The sequence below is a fragment of the Brienomyrus brachyistius genome, chromosome 7 (assembly GCF_023856365.1).
Source record: "Brienomyrus brachyistius isolate T26 chromosome 7, BBRACH_0.4, whole genome shotgun sequence".
In the NCBI taxonomy this organism is placed as follows: domain Eukaryota; kingdom Metazoa; phylum Chordata; class Actinopteri; order Osteoglossiformes; family Mormyridae; genus Brienomyrus; species Brienomyrus brachyistius.
The window spans coordinates 11892219-11908421 of NC_064539.1; the positions used below are offsets into that span (position 1 = coordinate 11892219).

General features: G+C 42.5%; 1 protein-coding gene across 1 annotated transcript in view; it reads right to left on the minus strand.

The window, feature by feature from the left end:
- The window catches only part of ap3b1a (adaptor related protein complex 3 subunit beta 1a), a 79469-nt gene extending 64374 nt beyond the window's left edge, over window positions 1-15095 (minus strand). The window contains exons 1-4 of the mRNA XM_049018647.1: window positions 14782-15095; window positions 6931-7006; window positions 6697-6771; window positions 311-406 (exon numbers count right to left, since the gene is read on the minus strand). Of these exons, the coding sequence (XP_048874604.1) occupies window positions 311-406; window positions 6697-6771; window positions 6931-7006; window positions 14782-14918 (384 nt within the window). The 5' untranslated portion in view covers window positions 14919-15095. The remainder of the gene's footprint in view (window positions 1-310; window positions 407-6696; window positions 6772-6930; window positions 7007-14781) is intronic.
- Between the last annotated feature and the right edge of the window lie 1108 nt (window positions 15096-16203).

Here is a 16203-nt window from a genome sequence, read left to right on the forward strand (position 1 = left end):
GCCATATGTTTCCAGGAAACGGGACGTGCCGTTATCGGAAATAAAAACTTGCCATAAATTAAGTCACAGGCAGCTGCGACAATGCTAGGCAAAAAAACACTGTTTGTAATCGTAAAAAATGACACCAACCCGCTGCTCACCATGCCACACTTAACCCACCTTTTCTCCAAGGTTCTGATTTATTGACTTAATCTGATTCAGCATTTATGATTTACTGTAAGAATGTACAGCTCAAATTAATGTCTCGTGTACAAGGCATGGCCCTGCCTTGCAAAGCATTATGGGAAGGAACCAGGGTGCAGGGACTGACCTTGAGGCCACGTTGAAAGGTGCTGATGGACAGCAAAGCAAGATCCTGCTGCTCCTCGGCGTATCTGACCAGGTAGACATAAACCAGTTTCTTCAGCTGCAAAAGAATCACACACGTAAATGGACATGTGCACAAACTCGAGTATGCGAGCGCACGAGTGTGCACATCACACACAAGCACACACGGTTCTCAACAATCCCAAGGAAACCACAAGTTCAGAGGTTATCCATCTAGGACTTTCGCTCTCCATTACGGTACTTTGATTTCCTCTAAATTGCACTTTGAGAGATATATAATGAACCCCATACATGCCAATAAATTGTTTCCATCAGCATCGACCACCAGCGTTTGCTTTTGGGAGACCTCTGCTGGAATTCCCACTTCTCCCTCAGGCGTTGACGTGGCAACGACGGCCGACGCGGCCGTTATCGAGTGGAGCGGAGCGATCCCGTGCAATCGAAGGCAGCCGGGGCCCCTTGTTTTCCTCGGACGGGGTAACAAAGCCATTACAGGTTAAAAGGCCGGCTTGACAGAAGCAGTTTGCTCTGATGGTGTGGCCAATGTGGCCAGCTGGGTCTGCCCGCCATCGTTTACCTTCTATTGTTCCCTCCCACCATCAGCACGGAAGAAAGGCTGCGCAAATACTCAGTCGAGTGGCCTGATGAGTTGTGATTGCGGGTCAGGGATCAGGCCCTGCTGTAATGCGGGCAGATTCCACAGGTGAAGGGCCCCCGAACTGGCACTGCGTTGCCATTTCAATCATCGTTCGTGTGATTATGAGGTAAATGAACAGCGTAACTCACTTAAAACGGACACGGTGCCAATCTGTCGCCGACTTCTAAATTTAATTTACATGCACAGGGATTTGATTTGAATTCTAAACACCAAGTGAATTACTGTCATGAGAGCTGTTTAATGACTTAACAGCCACATGCGATTTACGAATAGTCACTGATTTTTTTTTTTTTTTAAAGAACAAAATATTCAATTAAAGCAGGGCTTGTTCAGACAATTTTTAAGTCGTCCCCCAAATTAACATCCTGCTGCATCGTCTTTCCAGAAAGTTACTTTTAAAAGTTTCAATTTCCTCCTTTTTTCAGTCCACTATGATTAACAAAGGGCTAGGTAAACTACTACTTGCTAAGGAGTATACTGTTCAGAGAATTTATACAGACTTTTGCACTGCATCCTAGCGAAAAATGAAATCGGTTGAAAATATTAGGCTCGGTGGTCATATAAAGTACACCTAGCTAATGTCAGGCAGGAAGCAACTACCTGCAGAACCACCCCATGGGTAAATGAATTGAGTGCCAAGAAGCCTTTCTGCATGCTGCCGCTACACTGAGCTGATATGGTTGCACTTGTGTTGCACTTGCCGTTAGCTTTAATGAGTCTGGTCATTCTCCTCTGACCTCTCTCATTAACAAGGTGTTCTCAGCCACAGAAATGCCAATGACTGGATGTCTTTTGTTCATCTCATGACTCTCTGTAAACTCTGGACAACAGTATGAAAATCCCTCCAGGGTGGCTGTTTGAGATGCTGGAGCCGGCACATCCGGTACCAACGATGGCACCACATTCAAAGTCATCAAGATGAGGCATTTCAGACATTCTAATGCTTTGTCGAACACCAAGTGAACTACTTGACCTGGTCTTTGTGCTGCGTTTATTGAATTTGAGTCAAATGATTTGCAGTTTGGGGAAAGAGCCTGTTTACCATGACAAGCATGTGTACCTATTACAGCTGCCACTGAAATGTTTTTTATGTTGGTCTCTGTGCATGTGATTGGTTACATTGGTCTGCTTTATAAAAACCATCCATTCTTGTACTTGTAAACATGGGGGGGGGCTTCATTTCATTTCTAAACTATTTCATAAACCTGAGTACCACAAATTGTCTTGAGGAAAATGGTTAACCTAAACATTTTGACTCCCTGTACAAAGATGATGAACACCTCCATTCACGAGGCTCCCTATAAACAGAGGGAAACAAAGGCGTTTCCTGAGACGCCGGATTTCAGCACATTCCACAACCTAAGTGGATAAACTTTAGCATGCCTTTTCCAACAGGAAAGCTGACCCGGCTGCCTGAGAACAGACTGCGTAAGAAAAAATCCCTGCAGCCACTAACTAAATTATGAAATGTACCAAGCTACAGTTACATGCCAATACCTGGTCAATTACTACAGTCCAAGGATTCCAGTTTCACCCCTAACACATGCAAAAAAAAATTAAATGGACTTTCCAACAGTTATATAACTTAGGCCAATTTAAAAGCAAGAACCGATAATTATTTTTTGTTTTAAACACAGGATAAATCCACAGGCAAATTTTATGTTAGCTGAAATAACTAAATTAGACTCCCCAAAAATAACCAAAAATAATAAGTGTAGAGAACACAGAAGGATGGGCAAATTTCGCATCAGTACAATTAGCTAAATTCACCTTACCAGCGCGCCACAGGTCCCCAACGTAAATGACAGCTATGCTGAGCTCTGCCCCAATGCGCTGCTCTAATGCTTGATATTTCCCTAAACAATTTCCACATTTCCTTGTTCTTTTTTTTTTATAAATGCTACCCATTCGAAAGCAACTGGATTAGATGTTTAGCGTTAACAGGCAAATGACTATTTAATTTTGTACGATTATTTACTGCAATAGAAGCCTAATAAGAGGTCAATTAGGGGGTTAATCAGTAAACGCACTATGATTTTGCTATTGAAAAAAAAAAAGATTTTTAGCTGATTTTTTTTTTTTTAAATAAACCACATCGTTTTATTTATTGAGCATTTAAAAGGTTTGTCATGATTTTTTTGTAAATACTCTTGTGCAAGTAAGTCAAATCAGGCAACTTTATTTCTGCAACTTCACAGCGTCAATGTTAATCTGAATTCGACCAATTTATCGCTACTGTGTTCCCATTTGACAGCTTAGGCCTCAGGATTTCAGTAAAAAATATGCCATAAATCCAAACTGCCGGTGTTCAACACAAAATATATAAATATATAATTATATATATACACACACACACACACACACACACACACACACACACACACACACACAGTATGAGGGAAGGATGGAGCGGGAGATCGACAGGTGGATTGGTGCAGTGTCAGCAGCGATCTGTTTATTATCGTGAAGAAGGAGCTGAGCCAAAAGGCAAAGCTCTCGATTTACCAGTCGGTCTACGTTCCTACCCTCACTTATGGTTATGAGCTGTGGGTAGTGACTGAAAGAACAAGGTCGCGAATACAAGAGGCTGGAAACTGGAAACATTCCTCAGAGATATTGGTCCATATTGACATGATAGCATCACGCAGTTGCTGCAGATTTGTCAGCTGCACATCCATGATGCGAATCTCCCGTTCCACCACATCCCAAAGGTGCTCCATTGGATTGAGATCTAGTGACTGTGGAGGCCATTTGAGTACAGTGAACTCATTGTCATGTCCAAGAAACCAGTCTGAGATGATTCGAGCTTTATGACATGGTGCATTATACTGCTGGAAGTAGACATCAGAAGATGGGTACACTGTGGTCATAAAGGGATGGACATGGTCAGCAACAATACTCAGGTAGGCTGTGGCGTTGCAACGATGATCAATTAGTACTAAGGGGCCCAAGGTGTGCCAAGAAAATGTCCCCCACACCATTACACCACCACCACCAGCCTGAACCATTGATACAAGGCAGGATGGATCCATGTTTTCATGTTGTTGACACCAAATTCTGACCCTACCATCCAAATGTCGCAGCAGAAATCGAGACTCAGACCAGGAAACATTTTTCCAATCTTCTATTGTCCAATTTCGGTGAGCCTGTGAGAATTGTAGCCTCAGTTTCCTGTTCTTTGCTGACAGGAGTGGCACCCGGTGTGGTCTTCTGCTGCTGTAGCCCATCTGCCTCAAGGTTCGACATGTTGTGCGTTCGGAGATGCTCTTCTGCATACCTTGGTTGTAATGAGTGGTTATTTGAGTTACTGTTGCCTTTCTATCAGCTCGAACCACTCTGGCCATTCTCCTCTGACCTCTGGCATCAACAAAGCATTTTCGCCCACAGAACTGCCGCTCACTGGATGTTTTCCCTTTTTTGGACCGTTCTCTGTAAACCCTAGAGATGGTTGTGCGTGACAATCCCAGAAGATCAACATTTTCTGCAATACTCAGACCAGCCTGTCTGGCACCAACAACCATGCCACGTTCAAAGTCACTTAAATCACCTTTCTTCCCCAATCTGAAGCTCGGTTTAAACTGCAGCGGTTCGTCTTGACCATGTCAACATGCCTAAATGCATTGAGTTGCCACCATGTGATCGGCTGATCAGTAATTTGCGTCAACAAGCAGTTACAAAGATATATTATATATATATATATATATATAGGTGTGAATGGAGAAGCAAGTTCGGAAAACGTATGGACAGATGGATGAATGAAATTTTAAACAAGTCATATCATAAGAGTAAGACTGGATCTAAACATTCAGGTCATCATTGAAGGTTTCCCTTTATTGACAAGCCTAGAAAGGTGTCAGTTTCTTTCGCTTAAATTCAAATTAAGCCCAAGCATATTTACCAAGCCAAGCCACATGCAAGTATACCACATAAAATGTGAGCCCATATGTTACGCATAACTTTTCAGCTATGAAATGATCATGTGACCATAACAATTGCATTTCTATTGAAAATGATGTGATTGCCTACTGACAAACCACTTTGATATTTTTTAAACAAAGTTAAAATATCCTTCAGGAATTTCTCCATTTTTCTCCCTCCATCGAAAAGCAAACAAAAGGAAATGGAAATCAATAGAATAGTGAAACCGCAGTGTAACGTGGGACCTGTGCGCTTCAGTCGGCAGCTTGGTCAGTAAACTTATTACCCGCTTAAAACAAGACAGTGGCCTTTAAAGCATTCAAGGGTGAGTGACAATTAAATCAGAAAGTAAAAAGCTGACCTTGGGAGCCCACGGCCCACGAATGCTGTACCCAGAGGAGAATGCGTGCCCCCTCACTACTGAGGAAACACGGCAACACTCATAACGCGGCAATCTAAGCGAATAAAGTACTTGATAGATTGTGCGATATTTTCTCTTTGAAGGGACTGCAGGCAGGTGAGGAGGGATGGAGAGAGTGAGGGAGGGAGAGGATGAGTAGGAGGAGAGGAGAGGAAAAAAAATACCATTTCAAGGCTGCTGTTCCCAAACCGTTTTCGCACTAGTTTAGGAACACAGCATCCTGATATTAAATCACAGAAGGCAGCAAAACACTCGATTTGTTCCTGAGTCGCTTCTGATTAGATGCGATCAATGTCAGACGGCAGGGGCCAGGGACTTTGGGGATGGAGGGAGCACACCGAAAGCCGAGCCAGCCCAGCGGCCGGGGAGGGGGCGTCAGGGATGCGGGGGAGGGTGCGAGCAGCAGGGGTGCGCGGGACATGACCACAGGCCCTACGCCGCCAATTACCCGGCGAGGCGACGAGGTGCCCTGCCTGGCGCCTAATCAAAATAGAAACGCATTAGGCCCCCAGAACACGGGCAGCCCTCTCATTGCCAGAGGTTTCATTTATTAATCGATATTCACGGGCCGCTCTTCGTGACTCATTGGACCCAGAATCCATTGGGCTCTGCTCCACGCCGGGTCACTGGGAAGCCTTCACCATGCAGTGCCAGAGGTCTCGCCATATAATTGTCATTTCAGGTACGGATCGTTTTTAAAAATAACTTTAAAAAACAATGACCTATTATTTCCAGGAATGCTGTGGACAGCAGAAGCAATGATGGACCATCATTTTTGGTTGGTGTCCTGCTAAGCTTGTGCTTTGATTTACTTCCCTTATATAATCAAATGTCAGCGAATGAGACGACATGATGACTGGGCATGATAAATTGTTTTACATAGAATTAGTTAGTGCAGTACTATTACTTACCATCTTCCCACATAATACTCCTTAATCTTGTAATATCATTTACTGTAAGAGCAAATGAATTACAACCACTCATCGGTCAGTGATCAAGCTCCGCTACAACAACCGGGATGTTAAGTGAAAATCACGGTAGCCTAGGCGTGACCGTGACTGTACTTACAACTTCAAATCAACCTTCCATACTCAATTTCTTTAACCCTCCATGATGTGGAACTTTTAGTATTTCGTACATTCTGCTTCAAGGATCTGCCTCACTCCGGCGTGCAAAATTTGGTTGTAACTGTGCACAATGGTCGGAAAATGAATTTTTTATTACCATTGTATTTGCCGAGATGTTGAGGTAGTGTTACTACTGAGGCAGTCACTAAACGAGCAGTGGTTCTACTCATTCTGAAAGATCATGTCCCGCGTGAACTTGCAGGAGGTATGCATTTTTGAGAATGCATCAGATGAGACCGTCATACCTCAATGTTCTTGCTTGCCACATTCTTCACGACAGCCGGGAAGAGATCTGAAGCGTTCCTCCCCCTGGACATCAGCTGAGATGTGAAAACAGCAAAGGCAGCAAATCAGCGCACATTAACCGATCAGCACTTTCTCCCAGGTTCAGAACCACGTCTTTGAGATGGCGATGCATCAGCATGGCGGGCTGCCTTGCAGAGGCTACCCTCAGAGACCAACCATCCGACATCACTCACCCCTACAATCCTTTTCATCGCCTCCAGTTTCAGGGACTCTTTGTTGCTCTCCAGCATTTCCTTCAGGTCATCGTTCCTTTTTTTGTGGAGGGGGTGGGGAGACAAGAAAACGCTGTTACAGACTGAAACTACCAAGCCATACTGGCCCGGAAATGGAACTCCAAACACACTTGATGAGAACAAGGCAATGCCAACTCTCCCGACACCATCGTTGGAGGATCGAAGTCTTACTGCTAAAAAACCAGCCGTCCACATAATATAGTGTCCCCCCATCCCCAACAGAAAATCCACTGTTACGCTACAGCAAGCTAAGGGACAGAGGCCCTTCCCTCCCCATCCTCGGCCATCCACCGGAGGTCAGTGCCAGTACTCACCCAAACAAAAAATACTGGTCATCCAAACACAGACACACATTACAACTTCTGACAGCGGTGTGAATGACAACACAAGAGCATCTGTATTTCTGCTGCAGCAGGATAATCATTCCCACCTCAAGGTCTCGCCAGAAAGCCACACATAACCCTGTGAATAATCTGAATTTAAAGAGTAAATCACCCCATATGAATTAAAAATTAATTAAAACTATGCAGTACAACTATGACGTAAAGTGGGACGTACAAAAACATAAAATGGGGCGGGGGGCATACAAAGCCATTTTAATATCTTGTCCACGTTAAGATTCACAAGCACCTTCCCTCGCAGTAAGGACGGACACACACACACACACACACACACACACACACACACACACACACACACACACACGGTACCCTATGGTGGGCATCTCTTCCGCATTGCCCTCGCTGTTGGTCAGCACCCGTTCCTCCAGGGTGAGCTCGGGCCTGATGGAGAACTGCAGGCTGTCAGCCATTCCCAACACCATCCTCACGGCCCCGGCGGCTCCCCCCTGCAGTGAGAAGCCCACATCCATCCTGCGCCGCGAACAACAGCCCCGCACCATATGCAGCAGCCTCTCAGACGCTGCCTGACAGACCGCCCACCTGCCCGCCTGCTTCGACCTGCACTCCCCACTACGTCCTCATCTGATTCCCTGATAGCTGCTCTTAAGCAGCAACTAGGTTATATGAGCAGCCTTTGTCAGGAAAGGAATGTGGATATCTATATTTAAATAAGCGCCCCCCCCACCCAACAAACTCACTCCCTCTCACACACACACACACACACACACACACTCACACACAGGCCTTATCGCTTCTCTGCAAACACTGGGGCTCTTTCAGCAGCCCTGCCTACAAATCCATCTCTCTACTTCCCTGACCAGTTACTGGCAACCATACCAGCTTGAAACACAGCTCTGAAATGGGTCCCCCAAGAGGAATGGGGTCATCCCATCTGACCCCACGATACACCTGCGGCTGCCCCAGGCAGGCCAGTCACTTTCCACGTGGTCCAGGCTGCTCACAGCCACCACGAGATACTGCTGATGTGATATTCAAACCGCCTCAGGTGGCTCCGAACGCAGAGACGACATGAGGATGAAAAATGTGAGCGTTTCGCCAAGAATGACTGGGTAGCATGAGCTGACAGCAGGAAACGGCACTTAAAGCTGCCCGGCGGCACATGTAACGTTAATGTGGCCCAAAGGCTGCGGAGGCGCGGCGATACAAATCGCGTGGCGTGGCTGGGGAGTGGTTGCAGCATTTAAAATGGATGACGTGTGCAGCCTCCGTTTCCAAGAAGAGAGGACATAAGGCACCAATTGCCATGGCGACAGGTACACGGTCTGGCACCTGTTGATGGATAACCGCCGCCGCCTCTGCAGGGCCGTCCCTCGTCGGCTGCACGGCTGTCAGTCCGCCGACGCCTCCGCACCATACCCTGACAAAAGGATCATCCACCGTCCCCGACAGCTGTCACCGAATCGAGGTTCCCCACCCCCCCACACACCCCCTTACCGAGCCTCTGGATTCAGTATCACTCCAGCAGCAGCTTGTGTTATATTAAGCATGGTGGTGGTTGGAGTGTGGGGTTCGTTAAACAATTAACCTTACTTAAACAGCACTGCCCGACTGATTTTTCCGTGTCACCTGGCAAATACCGAACCAGGTTTCATTCAGCAACGGCATGTAAAGTAGGACGAGCTCATCCTGCTGCCTCTGACAGGAGACAGAAAATGAGTTAATAACGTACTCTGAAGCGCTCCATGTTGTACAAACACGCACCATGACCGTAAATGGCCCGCTAATCAGTCTCTCCTGACAGTAGAGCTATTCACATGGCACAACACGCAAGATTAACACCCAGTATCAACAGTATCACCCATTTCCTTGAGATGGCTGTGATTCTGAGCGGATTTTTTTCCCACGTCATTCAATGGAAACGAAACATCAGCTATTTAAACAGTGATAAAATGCTGGTCGAAACAGCAGCCAATATAAACCTCCACCGGGCCAAGCTGCTCAGTAATACGGTATGTTACACACATTCTGGTCTTAATCCACGTACATTGCTAAGCTCCACTTCCAGCTCATACTTATGACTGTTGTACCTGAAATTAAAAATTCTGCCCCCCCCTCGACAAAATGTCACCTCAACCCTCCTGCTCCTCGGGTGTGTGTAGGAAGGGCGGGGGGGGGGGGGGTTCTGATAGTAAATTTGGAGCCCCTGAATCTGGTCTCCCTGAATCTGGTCTGAGCCCTAGTCTCCATAGCTATGTAAAAAATTAGGCAGTGACCACATCGGGACTTTAGAGATAAGGTAAAGTAAATGTGTCGTCTTAAAAGTATAGTAAAACCTTGGATTGTGAGTAACTTGGTCTATGAGTGTTTTGCAAGACAAGCACAATTTAAAAAAATTTTTTAACTTGATAAATGAGCGAGGTGATCACATCTCAGCCGATAGATATTCTCTCTTGCTGTGGCATTGTGGGTAATCGTCTCCCATGCTTGATCTCAGTCGGTGTCCCTCACTCGTTAAAATTTTGTACAAAAGCACCAGCCGAATAAGGGTGTAGCAGTGGGAGCGATGATTCTGTTTAACGACAATGCAACGTCGCATTTCCGCGAAATCGAAAGCAGCTGTCATTGGATAGGTTCCTTGTTAAAGTCGCACAAAAAAAAAAGATTCCAGTGAGTTAACAGATAGCAATGATTCTGTTATAATGAAAGTCGCCCTACAAAATAACCCTCCTCTTCTCCTCCGTTTCCTCTCCCTCAAACCATCCCCGATTCTTTTCAAAGGTAAAATGCAGGATAATTTGTTTTATAATTTTATTTTTACTTTATACTGAGTATTAATCATTTTTATATGGATATTTTTTGGGTTGTGGAACGAATCATCAGAGTTTCCATTATTTCTCATGGGAAAATTCGCTTTGATATATAGGTGCTTTGGATTACAAGCACATTTCCGAAATGCATTATGCTCGCAAACCAAGGTACCACTGTATTGATGAACACTGCCCCCTAATGTTTGACAAGTGAATAAAGAAATGATGCTGTTTGTAAACCAGTGAATGGGGGGGCACAAGATGACTACTAAAGCTAGAGCTGGGTAGTAACTTATATCAAATTTTTACGGTAGACATTTTTCAAAACGAAACATAGGATGACACTACGGTTTATATCGATGTATTTTAAATGTGCATTGAAATTAGAGCCTTGTTAAAGATTTTTCATAGAAACCGATAGTATTCTTTCCTGGAAAAACAAAACTATTTTCTCCCCCCCCCACCCCTTTGCTCCCCACACAAGCTGTCCGCCCCCTCTTCAGCTCCATTAACACCTTTTGTTTTGCAAACGAATCACAAAATCATCCCATAGCCAAAAGTCACACCTTCAACTCAAGTCTGCTTGTGACAAGTCTCTCATCTAGAAAATAACATAGAATGTTATTTTGGTATACTTACGTGAGGTAGAGTTCAATTGATTAAGCACAGTAAGACATTACAGACATTAAATGCAGTAATAGTACCTTATTACAGTACAGTGCATTATTATACAGCTCTGCACTCTGTCAAATGAAAAGGATTCTGATGTTCTAGAATGATGATCAAGAGATGACTGCAATGAAAAATATCAGATGGTATAAAAATAAAGCGTGTGTGTGGGTGAGAAAGAGTCGTGTCATTCAAGTGGTTACTAGAAGGAACAGTAATACATAAAACAGACACTTCCACAAAAGGTATGAAGTCATTTTTAACTTTTATATATAATAATTCCCTGCAGGCAATAACAGTCCCCACACACTCAAGGACCATCCATCCTATATTTGCCACAGGTGTATCTGTCACACTGTACACACTACCCTCTACCGTGGTTCCATTGTATACAAGTGTTAATGGATGCTGATGAGGGGGGTGGAAAGCCTGACTGTGGAGTTCGGGGGGGGCGGGGGGTAGTGGTCTCCTCACCAGGCCCTTAAAAATTTTTTAAAAAAACAAGCTTTGGTTGTGACATCTTACACAATCCCAGAATTCACAGGTTTGGTTTTACCAGTTAGCGGCATTATGCAGGGAAAATGCGAGAAATCGTTATGTTTTTAAAAAATTGTTAAAAATGGCATAATTTACAGTATTTACTTTTTGTTGAAGACAAATAATGTAAAATGAGGCCAATTTCATATTTGTTTAATGATTGTCAGGCGTCTGATTTTAGAGCCATTTGCCAAATAGGTTTTAGATTTTAGTTTTTTTGTTCATAAACATTCACCTTTTTTTGAGAGCAATACCATAAACTGAGGGGGAAAATATGTTGGTGGACATAGTGGAGTGAAATCTGTGAATAGTGGAGCTTGAATCATGTTTAAAAAATTATTACACAATTTAATAATTATTACATGTTTAAATAATTATTTTTTTGGAAGTGGAACCAAATTTAAATGTTTATATTAATAAACATTGAATTTTTGTCATTAGTGCAGAATGCATACAAGATCACAACATGAGTAGGGTGGTCAAAAAAATGTTTTCCTGGACACAGGAGGTCCCTGGACTTAAAAGGTCAAAGTCAAGATCATCTGCTATAAACAACACAAATAGATGCAAAACCTCTCTCAGGAAAACAATTGAAAGAGAAGCAATCTGCTAGGATATTGGAGGTGTACTACTCAGGCTGGGACCTGGGGCAGTGCTGCTCAAACACTGACAATTTTTGGGACCCATAGCACCCAGCAGATGTCATGAGCTACACCCAATGTAGTGGCAAGTAGTGTAACTGATTGAGAGGTGATTTGTGATGTGTAGGCTGGTCATTTCAAATTCTCCTGTATGAAATCGTTTAACAAATTTGTTACCAAATATGCTGGGGGATCAACATCAGGAAGTACAGTGCATATTATTTATATGATTACTGCTTTGTACACTTGCTAAACACCTCTGGGAACTCCTTCAAAACTGTTGGAAAGCCATTTCAGGTGGCTACCTCTTGAAGCTCATCGAGAGAATGCCAAGAGTGTGCAAAGCAGTAATCAGAGCAAAGGGTGGCTATTTTGAAGAAACTAGAATATAAAACATGTTTTCAGTTACGTCACCTTTTTTTGTTAAGTACATAACTCCACATGTGTTCATTCATAGTTTTGATGCCTTCAGTGAGAATCTACCAATGTAAATGGTCATGAAAATAAAGACAACACATTGAATGAGAAGGTGTGTCCAAACTTTTGGCCTGTACTGTATACATACATATAAATATATATGAATGAGAGAGATTTTTTTTCTTACTCAAATGGTTATAAGTTAAGGTCTACAGTACTCAATTCCTACTGATCAATGAACATATGCCGACTGCCAGTTATTTTAATAAAACAAACATTTTCATTTATTTCAGATATATATGACGACTTCTGATTCCTTGCTAAAGTTTGTTTACAAGCTAACTGATTAATTCAGTGCTAACAGACATCGACTCACGATATGCAGTACTTCAGTGAATCCCAGTATGACCAGTATGACCTCCCATATTATCATTATGCAAGAGAGTATGGGAAATCCTGCCCAATAGGGACTGGACACTTTTGCATTTAGATTATGAACAGCAAACTTCATAAGCAAAAATCTTTTGTGCTCATGCTACGGCATCCAAACAAAATCTGCCCAATAAACATATCTAAAGGAAGGCTTTCAAAATAAATAGATAAATGTAAAGAATAGTTTCCTTTTGTGGGAATGACTGAAAGAGGATTGGCGTTGATGCTAATGAAATACAGGATTGATCACTGTTAAACACAACCCCGCGCAGGATTTAATGATGTGATTGGAGAGTGTGCCACGTACCCCCGTCACATGACCATGCACAATGTGCTCAATCATCACAAGAGAATGATGGACGAAAGCAACAGCACAGGCACAAATAGGCTGGAAAAAGCCCTCAGGTTGGAATAGCAACTTCAGCCTGAGAGACAAACAGAAGGCCCTCTCATCACGCCAAGTGGGACAACAACCCAGATCCGGATCCACCCCCAAACCAGGCCCCAACTTCAAAAATCTACTGAAGCTCTGTCACACAGAAACTGGCAGACATTAGTAGTTAGTATAGAATAATCTCATCTTCATCAAAAAAATACATAAAACAGTACCTTAAAAAATGTAATCAAATAGTACATCATTTTAAACAAGGCTTCAATACCACATGGAAATTCATCATTTCACCAAATTTTTTCTAATGACCATGACCTTTCCTCTGCAGCATTCATGAGCAACAAAAAAATTCTGTGCCATCCTAATTGTGACAGAATGTTTACTTACTTTATGTGGCCATTTAAAACGGCAGCAGTAGCTGCCAACTTGACAGCCAGTAAACATGCTATTAACAGCAGCTCTGAAAAGTGTATCAATGCATGTAAAGTAAGAACATGCACGATTCCCAGAATGAACAACCTTTGTACACAGTGAAATATTAGCCAACTAGAGGTTATGTCAAGCTAATACAGTAAATAAGCAGCCACATAAAGTATTTATTAGCCAGAACTAACTATAAGTGTGCTTTTTTACTATTGTGAAACAATATTGAAGTACAATGGAAAAAAGACATAGAACATAATAAATGAACGTTCTGTAGTTTGAAGTGTCTAAGTTTAAATTCAGGAAGTATATTTTTAAAAGTTAGATAAGTGGTCTAATTGTTCATCATAAAACGAATTAGAAATCAGCCGACTAAGTCACATACACACAAAAAAAAACATTTTGTAATGTCAACTATCTGTTGACCAGAAGTTTTGAATGCAATAAACATTAACAAAACATTTTACTTAAAAGACATTCTCGGTTTCTCATAAATTTTATACAAGACAGCCAAATCTAATATCCCGACAGTCTGTAAATATATCAGTGTTTGGATATGATATAGCGTGAACTAGCATTCATTACGGAGCTTTCCTAACATTAGCATCATAATACTAGCACAACATCCGTGGTAGGACACCGGTTTATTCATTTTGATGTGGTAATTCACTGACATCTAGTGGTACAGGAGTGTTTACACCGGTGTGTCTGTACCTTAGCTGAGGATGACTTGACTTTGAATCTTTCTGGATTTTGGATCTTATTAAACATGTTGAGATCGGACAAGTTTCTGAAACTACGTTGCCTCCTTCCACAATTTCAAGATGCGCCCTACACACTATTTTGTCAGAATGTGGTAAGCTAAGTTCGCCTTCATCACAAAATACATCCTGGTTTTGTGAGGTATACATATCACCTGTAGCAGGATATCTCAGTTAGCTGCTAGTGCTCTGAACGGGTAACTAAGATACTAATTAAGAGCTGAAATGAATAGCAGTGAATATTTAGCAGTTAGCATCATTCGAGAAATTTTGGTAGGTGACCATTTAAAATTAAGTTAACTACTTTTCAAAATAAAGACACTCTCGTATAGTAAGCTAAAGTTGGCTTACTTTTTGAAATCACTGCTGAAAAGGCCAGATCCCACCCCTGCAGATGAAGAAGTCGGAGTTGTCTCCTGTCCAGCCTCTACGGCTGGCTCGGCTCCTCCTTGGTCATTATACAAGTTATTCGCCGACATGCTCAGCATCTGAGTACAATGCGAAAAAAATCCACGTGTCTTAATATCTGTATGTATTACAAAATGTGGGACGAGGAAACAATCGCGTAACGCTACAAAACAAACAGAAAAACTTTCGTGCAACTTTGCCAGCTCTCCACGCAGTACCGGAAGTATCCAAGAAAGAGTCGCAAAAGACCGAGTCACATGACAGTAGTATGAGCGCGCCTGACCCTGACGTTTCTGCGGTAACCTGAAGCATAGACCAATGAGAATGCGAGACAAGCTTCATTTACAATTACAGTCTTTTGGTTGACCAATAAATGGAGTGAAATAAGAAGAATCAACTACACATTGGTCAGGCTTGTAGGACTGTCCCAATTGGAGCCTTTATTTTGGAACAGAAGAGTGCGCTAAAATCCAATTCTTGCGTTTCTGTTGTTTTGTCAGCAGAATCCGGTTAAGGAGATCGTAAAGCTCATATATTAAGCTGTTAAAGTCGTGTTTATCAATAGCCCTTTTACGATCATGATGTGTTACATATTTTATTTTAAATGGATGAATCGGCGTTTCTACGCGGAACCACCGCCCGCAAATTAATTTAAATATGTACTTCACAATTAAGTGGCTGACAGGTGGATGGATGAATGGTTGTGCATCAATAAACACGATCTGAACAAAAGAAATACTAACCCTATCGAAAACAAACTAAATAAAAAATGGCAGATTTTCTCAATCACTCAAGTCATCGTTCTTTTAATCAAAGTTTTGATTCAGGCAAATTACTTTAAGATCTCATATTAAATTCCCTGCGATAGGTTGGCGTCCCGTCCAGGGATTCCCTGCCTTGCGCCCCTAACTTCTGTGGTAATGGTTGCATAAACTACTGTAGAGTTTAAAGTTTCATTCATGTTCTGACCTGTTTCACATCATGGAGATTTTCATTTCTTAATAAGTTCTTAGGTCGGTGTATATTTGTTTTGTGGTGAGTATGTAATAGCCACAGGACACGAAAAATACCTTTGTTTTCCAAGGACAAATTTGGTCATTGGAAGACTGTGATTAAAGGCAGGTTTCTACAAATTATTAGTTTTACACAAATGAAAAGTATTTTTGATCATTCAGTATAAAGCATATTAACAATGCATAGTTCTGTGTGGGGTAGCCCGCGGTGCTTGGCTGACATATATCCATTGCTCAAGTGAGAGATTGTGCCGGCTGCCTGTTCTGGATTATGAACTTGTCGGGAGTCATTTATTTATTCATTATCCAGTCAGCTAATGTTCATTTGTTTCTGAAGGTTATATTCTTGCTT